This window comes from Papio anubis, chromosome 9 (genome assembly GCF_008728515.1).
Source record: "Papio anubis isolate 15944 chromosome 9, Panubis1.0, whole genome shotgun sequence".
Lineage (NCBI taxonomy): Eukaryota > Metazoa > Chordata > Mammalia > Primates > Cercopithecidae > Papio > Papio anubis.
In genome coordinates, this window is record NC_044984.1 from 123,257,766 (window position 1) to 123,273,442 (window position 15,677).

A 15,677-nucleotide genomic window follows, 5' to 3' on the forward strand; every position below is an offset into this window, starting at 1 on the left:
ATGCTGCCATTTGTGCGTTAAAACCCAAGTATGTCCACAAAACAATGCCGTCCTCTTGCAGAAATGTCTATGGGCTACCACCCACATAGATACTAAAACTTGAAGGGTTGTTCCTGAAAAAGACTTCTAGGATCTGAAACACTGCTTTTGTCTAATCAAATAAGGCCCTGGCAAAAGACTAGTGTCAGCTAAGACAGGGCTACTTAAATTTTTTTTTTTTTTTTGAGACAGGGTTTCATTTTGTCACCCAGGCTGGAGTGCGGTGTGCAATCATGGCTCATTGCAGCCTTGACCTGACCTGCTGGGCTCGTGTGATCCTCCCACCTTAGCCTCCTGTACTTTAATTACTAAAAATTCTTTAGTGTGGTCCCACCATTTGCAGTTTTGAATTATGTGTCTGAATGCCACAATGACCCACCAGCATTTCCAACAGGTCATCTAGACTGGTGAGATCTGCCATGACTCCACACAGAGACACCTGGAGAAATCAGAGATGTTCAGGAGCAAAGAAGTAGGCGCATAGGGCCATTTTAGTGTAGTTTCAATCTACCACGTGGAAGGAATATTAGACACATTGGCTATGGCTCCAAGCACATCAGTAAGACAAACACAGACAAGCCGGAGGGAGGCAGATGTGTGAGTGGGCCTACAGAAGAAGGTCCAGCAACCCGTGCCGTGCCACAGTGGGCTGCACGGCTCGGAGACACAGGACCCTCCGATGGCTGAGTCATCAGCCTCCCAACCAGCAGCCACCAGGCATTTCTATGTTGATCCAAACATTCCATGAGGGGAATGACTACAAAAGTTCCCAGAGCCTTCTCCGGAATGATGGAAACAATCTATGCCTTGACTGCACTGGTGGTTACACAACCTGAGTAAGTTTGTCACAATTCACAGAACTGTACAGCTATGAGGGGTAAATTTTACTACCTGCAAATTATTCCTCAATCAAGAATAACACAAAAATTTCTGAGTTCTTTTCTCGGGCTTAAGTTCTGGACTTTATTAACTGGCATCAAACATTACCAACCAAACATGAGTCATAGTTGGTCAGTGACTTGGAGGGGTTCTGAGGACACAGGCCTTTCTGTTTTAACACCCCAGTTCATGGGACTTTGGTGCTAACGCCGGGTAAGTCCCATGAGATCATCTGGTTACCCTCAGTGCATCTCGCCATTCTGCTATTGCATCTTCCTGTCAGAGTGACAGACCTGACCGCTGAATGATGGAGCCCATGCTGACCTTCAGGTGAGAGGCAGTGGCTTACTTTTTAAAGAGCAAAGACAGGTACTGACAGCATAAGCAACTGCTTAGTTTTTCATTCAAACGTATTTCAAAGTTTTCAAAATAAAAAGAAACATGTATAAAGCATGTCTTCTGTCTCCTCGATGCTCTCCACACATTTCTACCTTTATAATCTGGCACTAAAGGAGCTTCCGTCCACACTAGCAGTGAGAGAAAGTGCAATGTGGGGTTAAAGCATGAGCTCTGGAATCAGGCCACTGGCCTGTCTTTAGGATGGGACATTAAGACCGCACCCGCCTCCTTGGGGAAATGCAATGTTAAAGGAGAGAAGACAAGCAAACCCTCAGCCCCGGCCCAGCACACAATAAGCACACAACAAACCTAAGCTAGGATGTTAATAAAGAGATCGATAAAGTCCTATCAAACAGCTTGAGATAAGAATTAAGTGCTTACCCACTACTCTGGCCCTCTCCACTTCGCTTCTGGGAACAGCAGGAATACGTCAGTATCTTGAACATGTCGGTGAAGGCACTGCCATCAGGAGGCTTGGTGATGAAAACGCTCTGACCACAGAGGAAGACCACAAAAGCAAGGCCGACGCAGACAGTGGGGATCGCATAACCAGTGACAAAGCTGATGTTCTGCTGAATATAGGCAATGCCACCTAATGACAGGATCGCTCCCAGGTTAATGCTCCAATAAAACCAATTAAAAAATCTCCTAGTGGCTTCCGGACCTCGATCTTTAACCTAAGATAACAGGGAGGAAAGACACTTGAAAATATATGACAGTCTTCAAGGAGGAAAAACATACACAGTCAAGTGGTTAAAATTACCTTTGTCATCACAACCTTTAAGAAGTGCAACACAATCAAAATGGTCTTTACAGAAACATTCACGGATCTCGACAAAAAACATACCCCACACTTTTAATTACTACAGGAGCGGGGTAGGTTTCACTTAATTATACTAAATTCCAACAAATCCTAGAGAGTTTTTCCGATTATGTGGACCACCTACTATAGAATTTTTCTAAGTATCTGAACCATTTGCCTTGGAATTACCTGGAATGCTCTTTGAAAATAGAGTGGGCTGGGCGTGGTGGCTCACATCTATAATCCCAGCACTTTGGGAGGCCAAGGCGGGTGGGTCGCTTGAGGTATGGAGTTTGAGACCAGCCTGGCCAACATGGTGAAACCCTGTCTTCACTAAAAATACAAAAATTAGCCAGGCATGGTGGCGGGCACCTGTAATCCCAGCTACTTGGGAGGCTGAGGCCGGAGAATCACTTGAATCCAGGAGATGGAGGTTGCAGTGAGCCGAGATCGTGCCACCGCACCTGGGCAACAAGAGCGAAACTCTGTCTCAAAAAGGAAAAAAAAAAAAACAGAGAGTCACAGGACCCACGCTCCAGACCTACTGAATCACCGTCTCTGGGGCCCAGGCCCAGGAATCTGCGTTTCAAGCAACTTCCCAGGTAACTTCTACTCACAGGTAAGTTTTAGAACCAATGTTATAAAGCTCCATGCCTTCCTGAGCTACATGTGAGTACCATGCGGCACCGCGCAAATACGCTTAGCCCCAAAGAGAAACACTGCAGGCGGCATTTGTTCAGTGAGGCCAAGCCACCACCCACACCAACTGTATCTGGTCTCCTGAGAATCAGAGATCTCGGTAAACGTGAAGCAAAGAGGAAATTACAGACTAAAGATAAAACCACATGCTATTTTTAGATTAGACAGGCTATTAATGGAATGGGAGAAATTCTGATAAGGGTGGGATTTCCAAAAGGCTCAAAAATCACTGACTTCCTGGACGCAAACAAAAGCACTGAGATAATCACACAACATCTAGGCTTATGCAGTTCACCAGGCTACTTCAATGAAGCCCAAGCGCTGGGAACAGGTCATTTGGGGGCAGACACACCAGAAGCCTTCTCTGCTCACCTGGATTTTTACCTCTACATAAGATCTGTGCAAATGAACCCTGTACGAGACAGAGACATTTCTAGTGAGTTTCATTTCATAAATTTATTTTTAACAAACTTATGAGAGGCTGATACTGGATCTCATAAAAAGACTCTCTTGCTGTCTTAAAAAATTCTACTGTCTCATTCTTAAGTCACAGGTTATGAAAGAGTTAGAAAATTCTTATTCCAATAATAGATCTAGTTTCTGGATCCACAGAACAATCTGCTCTATTGAATAACAAATTCTCAATGGGGCCAAAACAACCAATTATGGCTGGGCATGGTGGCTCAGGTCTGGAATCCCAGCACTTTGGGGAGCCAGGGCAGACAGACCACCTGGGTCTAGGAGTTTGAGACCAGCCTGGGAACACAGAGAGATCCCCATCTCTACAAAAAGTTACAAACATCAGCCAGGTGTGGTGGCGTGTGCCTATAGTCCCAGCTACTTGCAAGGCTGAGATGGGAGGATCCCTTGAACTGGGGAGGAGGTGGCGGTGAGCTGTGATGGCACCACCACACTCCAGCCTCCGCGACAGAGGCCCTGTCTCAAAAGAAAAAAACAGATACGGTATGCAATAAGCACATGCATCTTTTTAGCAGTCACATATTTCATACGGTATTTGAAGCTCTATTTTTTAAAGATTAAATCAGAGGTGTAAAATTTATAGTTAAAATTGTGTGCTTCTCTCTAAAGGAAATAAAGCAAAAGAAAAAAAAATTGTGTGCTCCTCAAAAAGAGACTTGTTCGAAGTCCGAATGATCGAGCATGGCTACTGTGGTGATAGGTAATTAATTAATACATAGTAACACCACTTCAAACTAAAAACCTACGTTTAAAAGAAAATCACGTTTTCAAGAGTTCAAACTCTTCTCCTATCTATGACAATAATGAATAGAGGTCCTAGACCAAATGCAGACATCTCTACCGAATAAAGAGTTTGAGGTGAGAACTTCTTAGACATCTAAGACACTTCTTCACTAGGACACAATGCGTTGAAATACTGCTCAACAATGGACACCCATTCTCATGCTATACTAGACACAGACCAGGAAGAAAAATGAAAAATGTGAGCAGAGAAATGGTTACCGAGAAAACAAAACTAGAAGTGTGAAAACAAACAAACAAAAAGTAATTTTTTACAAGCATAAAACAGGCCAGTAAACATAATATCTAAACTTAATAGAGGCACAAATGATTTCATAACTGAAATGCACTCGGATCTTTCCATTCCCCACAGTGACACTGCACACACCTTCCCACGGTCTCGCTCGGACCTTCCCATTCCCCACAGTGACACTGCACACACCTCCTCACGGTCTCGCCTGGACCTTCCCCTTACCCACAGTGACATTGCACACCCCTCCCCACGGTCTCGCTCGGACCTTTCAATTACCCACAGTGATGCTGCACACCCCTCCCCACGGTCTTGCTCGGACCTTCCCCTTCCCCGCAGTGACACTGCACACCCCTTCCCAGAGTCTCAGATCTATGTCCTCCTGAGGTGAAGCATGAGAAAATCAGTATTTGATTAGTCTGGGAAAATCCTAACCTTAAAATGCCATCATCCTCATTTCCTGTGTAATTGTGGTGGTCAGTTTGTTTCAACTCCTCGAGTAATCCATCAAAATTACTTTATAAACCAAAATTACGAAGCCCTAAATAACCACACAGTAGGCATTTCTGTACCAAGGGAAGCTGGCTGCTGTGAAGGCCATCACATGCTTCCCCGCCCCGGGTGGGCAGGCCACAGCCTCCCTGCCCATCGGCTGCATGGCATCACCGTGTGAGCAGCAGCCACATGCCCTACCAAGGGCAAACAAGGTTTTCACATGACTGGTCAAATGATGCCACCAAAATCAATTTGGGGAAGAAAAGCTAAAAGAATAGAATTGTGTACAGCACACCAAACAGTTGGCTGACAGAATTCCTTAAAGTGAAGTATCAGTTTTTCCTCTGGAAAAAAAAATCCATCATTTGCTCTGTTTATCCATAACATAAGATTTTCTTCTTTCAGGACACTATTTCAAATAATCTACTCACCAAGAATGACGGTGACTTTTGAAAAAGGTGCGGCACTGGGGGAAGATTCGGGGTTGACATGATTTACATGAACACACATCTCCCTTGGACCCACGGCTCACACACCCTCTAAAGACACCAGCGAGGCCTCCTTCTCAAAGCCACGCAGCCTCACCCCATGGTCTCTCCTATCAGGTTTCCCAGAGGCTTTACCTGGGAGATGAAGAGGCAAGTGACAAAGAACCATAAAAAGCACCTTAAAAATACAAATAGGCTTCCTCTCCATGAGAAGGACCAAACCAGGACAATTTAACCCTCGCCTGGGGCACAGCAGAGTGTGCTTCAGGCCTGCACACCTCAGGGTCCCCAGCCAGGCCTCCTGCCATGAAGCAGCGGCACTAGGACGGCGACCTGCCATCTGGTCACAGGGAAGCACCCTGGCATAAGGGCACTTTCCCCTCAAATGTTTTTCACTATGATTCACATACCAAAAAATTCACCCTGTAAAAGTGTACAATTCAGTAATGCTTAGTATATTCAGAGATGTACATCCATCACTGCCACCCAAGTCCACATTCTCATCACACCAACAGGAACTCCTGTTCCCTTTAAGTCACTCCTACGCCCCTCTCCTGGCCCCTGGCAACCCTTAATCTACTTCCAGTCTCTGTGGACTCGCCTCTTCTGGGCATTCCACATCAATGGAATCACACAACTGGAGCCTTGTGTGTCTGGCTTCCTTCACTCAGCGCAATGTTTACGAGGCCCATCAGTACTTCGTTTCTTTTTTAATGGCTTAAAAATACTCCATTGTATGGATATACTACCTTGAGTTTATACATTCATCACTGAACATTTTCTCATATTTTCATTAAAAAAAAGTCCAAGGCCGGGCGCGGTGGCTCAAGCCTGTAATCCCAGCACTTTGGGAGGCCGAGACGGGTGGATCACAATGTCAGGAGATCGAGACCATCCTGGCTAACCCGGTGAAACCCCGTCTCTACTAAAAAAATACAAAAAACTAGCCGGGCGAGGTGGCGGGCGCCTGTAATCCCAGTTACTCGGAGGCTGAGGCAGGAGAATGGCGTAAACCCGGGAGGCGGAGCTTGCAGTGAGCTGAGATCCGGCCACAGCACTCCAGCCTGGGCGATAGAGCAAGACTCCGTCTCAAAAAAAAAAAAAAAAAAGTCCAAATGTATAGAAAAGTTGAATCGCAAAATGCACACTTCCCTACCCTTCACTTGGAACCTCAGCACTCTTTTTGTATACATAAAAAATACTGGCCGAGTGTGGTGGCTCATGACTGTCATCCTAGAACTTTGGGAGGCCAAGGCGGGTGGATCACCTGAGGTCAGGAGTTTGAGATCAACCTGGCCAACATGACAAAACCCCCGTCTCTACTAAAAATACAAAAACTAGACAGGTGTGGTGGCTCACACCTGTAGTCCCAGCTACTCAGGAGGCTGAGGCACGAGAATAGCTTGAACCCGGGAGGCAGAGTTTGCAGTGAGCTGAGATCACACCACTGCACCCCAGCCTGGACAACAGAATGAGACTCGGTCTTAAAAAAAATACTTCTGGGTGATCTATTTACAGATAAGCTCCAGCAACCTATTTCATCCCCAAAATTTCATCATGAATCTCCTGGAAATAAGGACATTCTTTTAACGGCAGTGAGATTACCACACCTAAGAAAGGCAACATTGGTCTGTTATTAGCTAATAGGTGATCTGCAAACGATCCCAAGCATCCGAGAAGAATGGCCATGAAAGCAGCTGGGATCCAACCACTCAGCATGCGTTGCAGGGGGTGGCCAGGTCTCCCGAGTAGCCTTTCATCCACAAGGTCCCCTTTACCCATGACAGTGTTACATCGGAAGAGATTAGGCCAGCTATCTTGTGGAAGAAGGCACATCGCCTTTCAACATCCACATGTAATTGTGGACGAAAGGGTGCATATTCTGTCAGATTCATTTGAGATAACTGAGCACCGTTTCCTCCTCATTTTAAGAAGTAACAATTACTCGCCTATTATCTCCTGGAGAGCACCAGCTTTTAAGTCAGGCTGCCAGGGCCCCAAACCAGCTCCCATAGGCACTTGCTGCGCAGCCTTGGCAGCCAACCTTTTAGGCCTCTGTTCCCTGTATAAAAGGCATGACTGGCTGGGGGCGGTGGCTCACGCCTGTGATCCCAGCACTTTGGGAAGCCAAGGTACACGGATCACCTGAGGTCGGGAGTTTGAGACCAGCCTGACCAACATGGAGAAATCCCATCTGTTCTAAAAATACAAAATCAGCCGGGCGTGGTGGTGCATGCCTGTAATCCCAGCTACTTGAGAGGCTGAGGCAGGAGAATCGCTTGAACCTGGGAGGCAGAGGTTGTGGTGAGCCGAGATTGTACCATTGCACTCCAGCCTAGGCAACAAGAGCAAAACTCCATTTCAAAAAAGAAATAAATAAAGTGAAAGTTCTTGTAAGGCATAGATATGAATTCCTTCCTCTGGTAATAATTAGGTTATTCCAGGAAGTACAATGTCATTCTTTAAAGTAATATATACATATATATATATTTTTTTTTTTTTTAAAAAAACAGGCGTAACTGCAGCACATACACCATCAACTGTTGTGAGGCTTAAGTAAGATCATGTGGGAAAAGCACAAGAAAGAGGCAAAATAGAAGCTTTCAAGTACACTTGTGTGGCGTGGCCAAGTCTTTAAAAGATAGAGCCTGACTGTGCTACCAGCCCCGTTCCTTCATGAGCCAATGGCACCCCAAGGCCAAGAGCCTGGGTCTTGAGATCCAGCCCTGAAGAATCATTACGGAACGCATGCGCACTGGGCCCATCTTAGTGCAGTAGTTAAAAAAGAATCAGAGCTGGAATGGAAGTCCAGCTTGACCACTCACTACCTATAGGCAGTAAGAAAGTGATCTGCTTTTGTGCCTGTTTCCTCATCAATAAAATGGATCTAAGACTCCTGTGAGGTTCAGATTTGGTCACGTATGTAAAGCATAAGCCACTGTACAAAAAACCCAGTTCCAATTCATTACATTAGAAGACTATCATTTCTAACATCATTCTAAGGTGTCTCCTGACTAATGGATAGCCTTACACAAGCAGAGTGAAAGCTCACATTCAAAGGACAGGCTTTTGAATCCTGGCTCAGTCACATACAAGCTGTGTAACTTTGGGTCAATGATTAAGCCTCTCAAGCCTCAGTTTCCTCATCAGTAAAATGGGCACCGTACGTGTCAGGTAGACTAACCAAGCAGTCTTGTAGACACGTAGCATACGCGTCATGTGGACTCACCAAATACTGTACTTAGCAAGCACTGTGCCTGGTGCACAGTAAGCTCTCAGTAAATGTTCCTAAAAAACAGGCACTCACAGATACTTAGGCAAAAGCCTAAGAGTCGCCTTCCCTACTGCTCACATGCCATGGTTTCAATGTCTGACCCTCCAAATCTCAAGAAGAAATGTGATCCCCAGTGCTGCTGGTGGGGCCTACTGTTTGGGTCATGGGGATGGATCCCTGAAGAAAGGCTCAGGGCTGTCGCACTTAGGAGTGAACTTTCCTATGACAGAGGTTATTTACAAGCCTAGCACCTCCCTCCCCTCTCTCACTTCCTCTAGTGCATGTAATCTCTACACAGCTGGCTCCCGTTCACAAGGCCCTCACCAGAGCAGATGCTGGTGCCCTGCTTCTTGTACAGCCTGCAGAACCCTAAACCAAATAAACCTCTTTTCATTATAGATGACCGAGCCTCAGGTATTCCTATATAGCAACACAAACAGGGACTAGACAACCTGCCAGTACTTCCTACCCGTTCTACTTCCACAGCTGAACTCCACCCACCCACTTCACCCACCTCCACTGCCCCCACTCTAGTTAGGAGAGACTCCGACCTCATATACCCAATGTCACCACTTCCTACACAACCCATTCTCTACAAGCATCCACACACTTCTGTGAAGGGGTAGGCAGCTCACACTTTGAGTTTTATGAGACATTCCATCACAGTTACTCAACTCTGCCACTGCTTAGTGAAAGCAGTCCCAGCATAGTGGCTGTGTCGCAGAAACAGGTGGGGTTGTGTTCCAATAACGCTTTATTTATGGAGACTGAAATCTGATTTTCATAAAATTTTCACTCCTCACAAATTATCCTGTTTCCGACCACTTAAAAATGTAAGAACCGGCTGGGTGCCGGGGCTCATGCCTGTAATCCCAGCACTTTGGGAGGCCGAGGCAGGCGGATCACGAGGTCAAGAGATCAAGACCATTCTGGCCAACATGGTGAAAGCCCCATCTCTACTAGAAATACAAAAATTAGCTGGGCATGGTGGTGTGCACGTATAGTCTCAGCTACTCAGGAGGCTGAGGCAGGAGAATCGCTTGAAACCAGGAGGCGGAGGTTGCAGTGAGCTGAGATCCTACCACTGCACTCCAACGTGGCAAGAGCGAGACTCCGTCTCAACATAAAAAAAAATAAATAAATAAATAAAAAATTCAGAACCATTCTTAGCTTGTGAGTCCTCAGAAAAGAAGAAGTAGACCTGACCTGCGACCCCAGCTGTGGTGCCTGCTCTGCACATGACATAAATAGTATCACTACCTGCCGGAAGCCAGTAAAGCTCCCACTGCATCCCGAACGCTTTAACGCTCCTCATGCGATCCGGCCCCAGCCTTCCACCTCACTTCCCACTTTTTAAATATTTTCTGAAATGATCTGAGTTTGCTATTGCTCTTAAAGGCTGCCTATTCTGCATATAATACTTGGTGGCCATTTCCTTTGCCCTCCTGAAGAGCTGCAGTGGTTCCTCCCTCACTTCTTGGCAGTTACAGCAGCAGGGGAGCAGCTTGATGCTAACTTGATTCAAACTCATTTTCATCTGAGCTTTCCTATCCAACCTAGCCCAAAACTCCTTTAAAGCCACAAAGCCGCAATATGAGTGTTTTCCCACTTCGTTGTAAAGGAAGCTAAGGCAACAATAGTGGCTTCTCTTCCCTCAGTTTCCCGGCCCGGGGCCCTGCCCCTGCGAATCCCCATGTCTGGAAAGCTCCTCAACAATTGCTCTTTCCCAGCCTTCTGGTCTCAACTTACATGGCCTGAACACAGAGAGGGTTCCTTTCATTTAATAATTTTTAGTTTTACTTTTTTATTTGGCGACAGTCTTGCTCTGTCGCCCAGGCTCGAGTGCAGTGGCGCGATCTCGGCTTGCACTGTCTCCCGGGTGCAAGCGATTCTTCTGCCTCAGCCTCCCTACTAGCTGGGATAACAGGCGCCCGCCACCACGCCCAGCTAATTTTTGTATTTTTAGCCAGCCTGGTCAGGCTGGTCTCGAACTCTTGATCTCAGGTGATCCACCCGCCTCGGTCTCCCAAAGTGCTGGGATTACAGGCGTGAGCCACCGCGCCCGGCCTCTCTTTTCTTTAAAGCCACTGTGGCCATCACTGTGTGTATACAGACCTCACCCCGCCCCAGGCAAACCCCTTCCAGCACCTATCACATCGGTCCCTCCAGTCTTGGCCCACCTGCTGGCGGGCTTCCTCTGCACTAGACAGAAGCCCCCGGGGCAAGGGGCTCCCTCTGCGATCAGAGGCAGGGACTGGGGCTGGGGCTAGGGCTGGAGAAGAGGTTGGGGCTGGGCAGGGGCTGGGCAGGGGCTGGGCAGGGACAGAAGCAGCGCGGGGGCGCGGCTCACCTGGTCGGCGCCGAAGGGCGTGATGTTGGCCTTGACGGTGGCCACGCCCAGGCCCACCAGCACTAGCCCCGCGAAGGTGGCCGGTGCGCAGCAGCGGCCGGCGGCGTCGGGACCCGGCGCCGAACAGTTGAGCACGCGCGCGGAACCGCACAGCGCGGTTCCGGTGGCGGGCGCGGCCAGCAGCGGGAAGGCCAGCATGCCCAGCAGGTAGAGCGCCAGGCTCAGCAGGATGGCGCGCGCCCGGCCCAGCCGCGCGTCGGCCAGCCAGCCTCCAAACGGCGAGCCCAGGTAGGTGAGGCCCATGAAGAGCAGCAGCGCCTCGCTGGCCTGCGCGCCCTCCCAGCAGAACGGCGCCCCGTTCAGGAACAGCACCAGGTTGGACGTGATGCCGTAGAAAGCGGCGCGCTCCAGCAACTCCGTCAGCAGCACGGCCCCGCACGCCGCGCGGCGGCCCGCGAACGCCCCAGCCGCCGCCGCGGCCGCCGCCGCCCGCCGCGCGCCGAGCAGCGGCGCCCGCTCGCCGGGCCGCCCCCGAGCCCTCAGCCCGACGCCGCCAACTGCCTCGCCGGGCCGCCGGGTCGCCTGTCCCAGAACCCAGTGACGCCGCCCTTCTCGCGAGACCGCCGGGCCCGGGACGTCCCTATTGGGCGGGCTCGCCGCCGCTCAACGCCCCACTCGCCGAACCGAAACTAAGGCGAGGGTGGACCGTACTGTGGGTCAGCGAGTGTTTTGGGGAGCTGGAGATTCCGGAGCTTGGCCGCTGAGAGCCTCTTTTTGCTTTTTTGAGGCAGGGTTTCCCTCTCTCGCCCAGGCTGGAGTGCAGTCATGCGGTCATGTCTCACTGCAGCCTCAGCTGCCCAGGCTGAAGCGGCCCTCCCACCTCAGCCTCCCGAGTAGCTGGGACCACAGGCGCTCGCCACCGCCTCTGGCTAATTTTTGAACAGTTTTTTGAAATGGGGTCTCGCTGTGTTGCTCAGGTTGGTCTCGAACTCCTGGCATCAAGCGATCCTCCCGTCTCAGCCTCTCAGAGTGTTGGAATTACATGCGTGAGCCACTGCACGCAGTCAGACTGAGGGAGTTTAAACAAAGAAGCCGAGCCCCTCTTCGGGCTTCAGTAGGGCCCAGTAGGCAGCCAAAACTCACACTGAGACGGCGGCTGCCCTCCAGGCGGGTTTGCCCAGGCCGCCCCGTGCTCCCTGCCCTGGGCTTCAGTCCTGGAGAGGACCCGGTTTCTCAACCCGTGCATCGTTGGCGTTTTGAGCCACAGGACTTTTCTGTGCGTTGCACGATGTTCAGCAGCGGCTTTGGCCTCTGCTATCCACTAGGGGCCAGTTCCACCCCCTGTCACCTCAAGTTAACAACCGAAAATGTCTTCTAGACTTTGCCGAAGGACCCATGGGGGCAAACGCCCCCATTGAGGATCACAGGCTTAGAACAAGTCAAGCTTCCAGCCCGTTTCAGGCTTTCCTAGAGACTGCCCCTAAACCATCTATGGTTGCATGGCTGGCTTCTCATCCTTTAGCCTTCCACCAAGTGTTGACTTCAGAGAAACATTTTTTTTCACCAGCCCATCCGAGGCCCAAGTATCCCCTTCATTCCGTCATATTACCCTTTCTCCTTATTACCTGTTACTTTTTTTTTTTTTTTTTTTTTTTTTGTGAGACAGAGTCTCACTCTGTTGCCCAGGCTGGAGTGCAGTGGCACCATCTCGGTTCACTGCAAGCTCTGCCTCCCGGATTCACGCCATTCTCCTGCCTCAGCCTCCCAAGTAGCTGGGACTACGGGCGCCCGTCACCACGCCCAGCCAATTTTTTGCATTTTTAGTAGAGATGGGGTTTCACCGTGGTCTCGATTTCCTGACCTCGTGATCTGCCCGCCTTGGCCTCCCAAAGCGCTGGGATTAAAAGGGTGAGCCACCTCGCCCAGCCACATTTTTAAATTTATTCGTTTATCTTCCCAGCCTGCATGTGTTCATAGGCGTAAGCTTCCTGATGGCAGGGTTCTCTTGTGTTTTGTTCCTCACTATGCCCCCTGCCTCTGGGACAGCGCCTGGCACATAGTGGAGTGAAAGAGGGCCGCCCAAAAATGGCCCTCAGCATGTCTTAAGAAATTGAGACCCTGGCCTGGGATGATGGCTCATGCCTATAATCTCAGCACTTTGGGAGGCTGAGGCAAGAGGATCACTCGAGCCCAGGAGGTAGAGGCTGCATTGAGCAGTGATGGCATCACTGCACTCCAGCCTGGGTGACAGAGTGAGACCCTGTCTCAAAAAAAAAAATAATGAAAATAAGAAAGAAAGAAAGAAAGAAAGGAATCGGGATCCACAGCTGCTGCAATGATTCAATGAGTGTAAGACCACCTCCTCTTCCATCATCCTTCCCTCCAGCTAAGACGAGGATGGAGCCAGTACCTGGGAAGTTGGCTTGCCAGTAGGTCATCTAGAGAAGTAATCCTGCCAGTAAGTCTTGAAGTTGCATGCATTCTATTTTTAAAAATGTTCGACAGACTGATGGTCAGCACAGTGCTGCCACACTGCAGGCAATATATATTTAATGAGTGTCTAATGAGAGAATAATTGAATGCCCGAATTGGACCTTTGCCACCTATCTGTTGATGCTTGTCATTTCCAGCTGTCAGCTCAAATATCACTTTCCTAACCCTCCCACACTAGGTTAGCTCCCCCTGTTTTAGGGCCTTGGAACTCCCTATACTTTTTTCCCACAGAACCTGTTATAATTTATACTTGTTTTGTGCAACTATTTAATGCCTGTCTTTAAAGCTGGGATGGCTGGGATCTTTGTTTCAGCTACTATCGTAGTTCTAGAGGCTAGCACAGTGCTTGCAACTGATAAATAGGTGTAGAATTAACTGGATGAGTGAATGACTGACCATTTGTTGAATGTAAATGATGCAAGTCACCTTATGTTTTCATATATGCGTGTGTGCATACATATATGTATATCTGTGTGTAAGTACATATGTACATGTATGTATATGTGTGTGTATATATGTGTGTCTATACATGTTCAAGAGCATATATTAGTATCCTAACTTATTATTTGATGCTAATATATGTCCTTGAACGTGTACATGTAGACACACACACATATATGCCATTTTTTTTTTCTTTTTGAGATAGAGTTTCGCTCTTGTCACCCAGGCTGGAGTGCAGTGGCACGGTGGCTCGTGCCTATAATCTCAGCACTTTGGGAGTCCGAGGCAGGCAGATCACTTGAGATCAGGAGTTAAAGACCAGCCGGGCCAACATGATGAGACCCCATCTCTACTAAAATTATAAAAATTAGCCGGGTGGTAGTGGTGCGCACCTGTAATCCCAGCTACTCAAGAGGTTCAGGCAGGAGAATCACTTGAGCCTAGGAGGTGGAGGTCCCAGTGAGCCGAGATCACGCCATTGCACTCCAGCCTGGGTGATAGAGCGAAACTGTCTCAAAAAATAGAGAAAGCAACAGAACTCAGATGTCAGTGAAAGGCTTATGTCTAATTATGAGTCCAGTGCTGCTTCCACTTTGCGGTTGGCAGATGAGACAGAATCTTTGAGTATTTGCTCTAAGACTGATAAGTCTGATGCTCAGGCAAAGTCTAGAGTAAAAGTAACATTAAACATGGAATGAAAGCAAAGCAAATGCCTTGAATCACGTGATAACCCAGTATCCAAACAGTGCTGAGTACGCTCCGCCGTTTTTGGGCGATAGTGAACCCAGTGTCCAAACAGTGCTGAGTACGCTCTGCCGTTTTTGGGTGATAGTAAACTAATCCAGTTGCATTACCTCCTTTGAGAAGACTGAAGGTCCAAACAGTGCTGAGTACGCTCTGCCATTTTTGGGCGATAGTAACTAATCCAATTGCATTACCTCGCTTGAGAAGACTGAAGCTAAGTTAAAAAAAAAAAAAAGCCAAGACCACATATTGCAAGATCACATTTATAGGCAGTGGCCAAAATAGGCAATAGGCAAATCCATACAGACAATGCAGATTACTACAGTTTCCCGGTACTGGGGGAGGGGAGGGGAAGATTGGTGCACATCTCTGTGAATGTACTAAAAACCACTGAATTCTACACTTTATATATGTGAATTATATGGTATGCAAATATGTCTCAATAAAGGTGGTACCAAAAGAAAGTGAACTAACAGTTACAATTTGAAAGGTTTCACGTATAAATTTGGATGCCTTGCTATTTGGGGAAAATGTGAGCTCTGGCAATGCTGGACTTGTGATTACCTGTTAACATTAGTATGATCCCACCACTTTGAACCACGCCCCGTAGTATTCAAGCCTTTGTATTCCTCACAGATCATGCCACAAGGCCTGGCCTGTGACCTGTTTTGACCAAGGGAATACATCAAAAGTGTCTCTGGGCCTGGCCTGGGCACAGGCTTAAAGTCTGACACCTTCCACTTTCATGACTGGGGTGTCCTGAGCCATCATATTAGAAGTCCACCTACCTTCCATCATAGGTTGAGGAGGAGTCTGCAACTATATGGAGAGGGGATTCTCAGCATCCCAGATGACCTGCCTACTGAATGCAGCCACACGAAGACCAGCAGAAGAACCACCCAGCGGAGCCTCAGCCCAGATAGCAGAATTGTAAACAAATAACATGGTTGTTCTTTTAAGCCACTAAATTCTGGGGCAGTTTATTATGTAGCAACAGGTAATGGAAACACATTTGCTTCCCCTGTAGCCGCAATCTGCTGACACTCAGCAGCAGCCATTGTCTT

General features: G+C 48.3%; 1 protein-coding gene across 2 annotated transcripts in view; it reads right to left on the reverse strand.

The window, feature by feature from the left end:
- SLC15A4 (solute carrier family 15 member 4) overlaps positions 1–11,524 on the reverse strand; it is a 32,854-nt gene extending 21,330 nt beyond the window's left edge. The window contains exons 1-2 of one of the 2 annotated variants that reach the window (XM_031650925.1): positions 10,936–11,390; positions 1,699–1,994 (exon numbers count right to left, since the gene is read on the reverse strand). Coding sequence is in view for 1 of the 2 variants with exons in the window: in XM_031650924.1 (XP_031506784.1) it covers positions 10,936–11,238 (303 nt within the window). In the remaining variant the exon portion in view is untranslated. Of the gene's footprint in view, positions 1–1,698; positions 1,995–10,935 lie in introns of both variants that reach the window. The other variant, XM_031650924.1, reaches the window with a different exon arrangement.
- Positions 11,525–15,677: the final 4,153 nt, after the last annotated feature.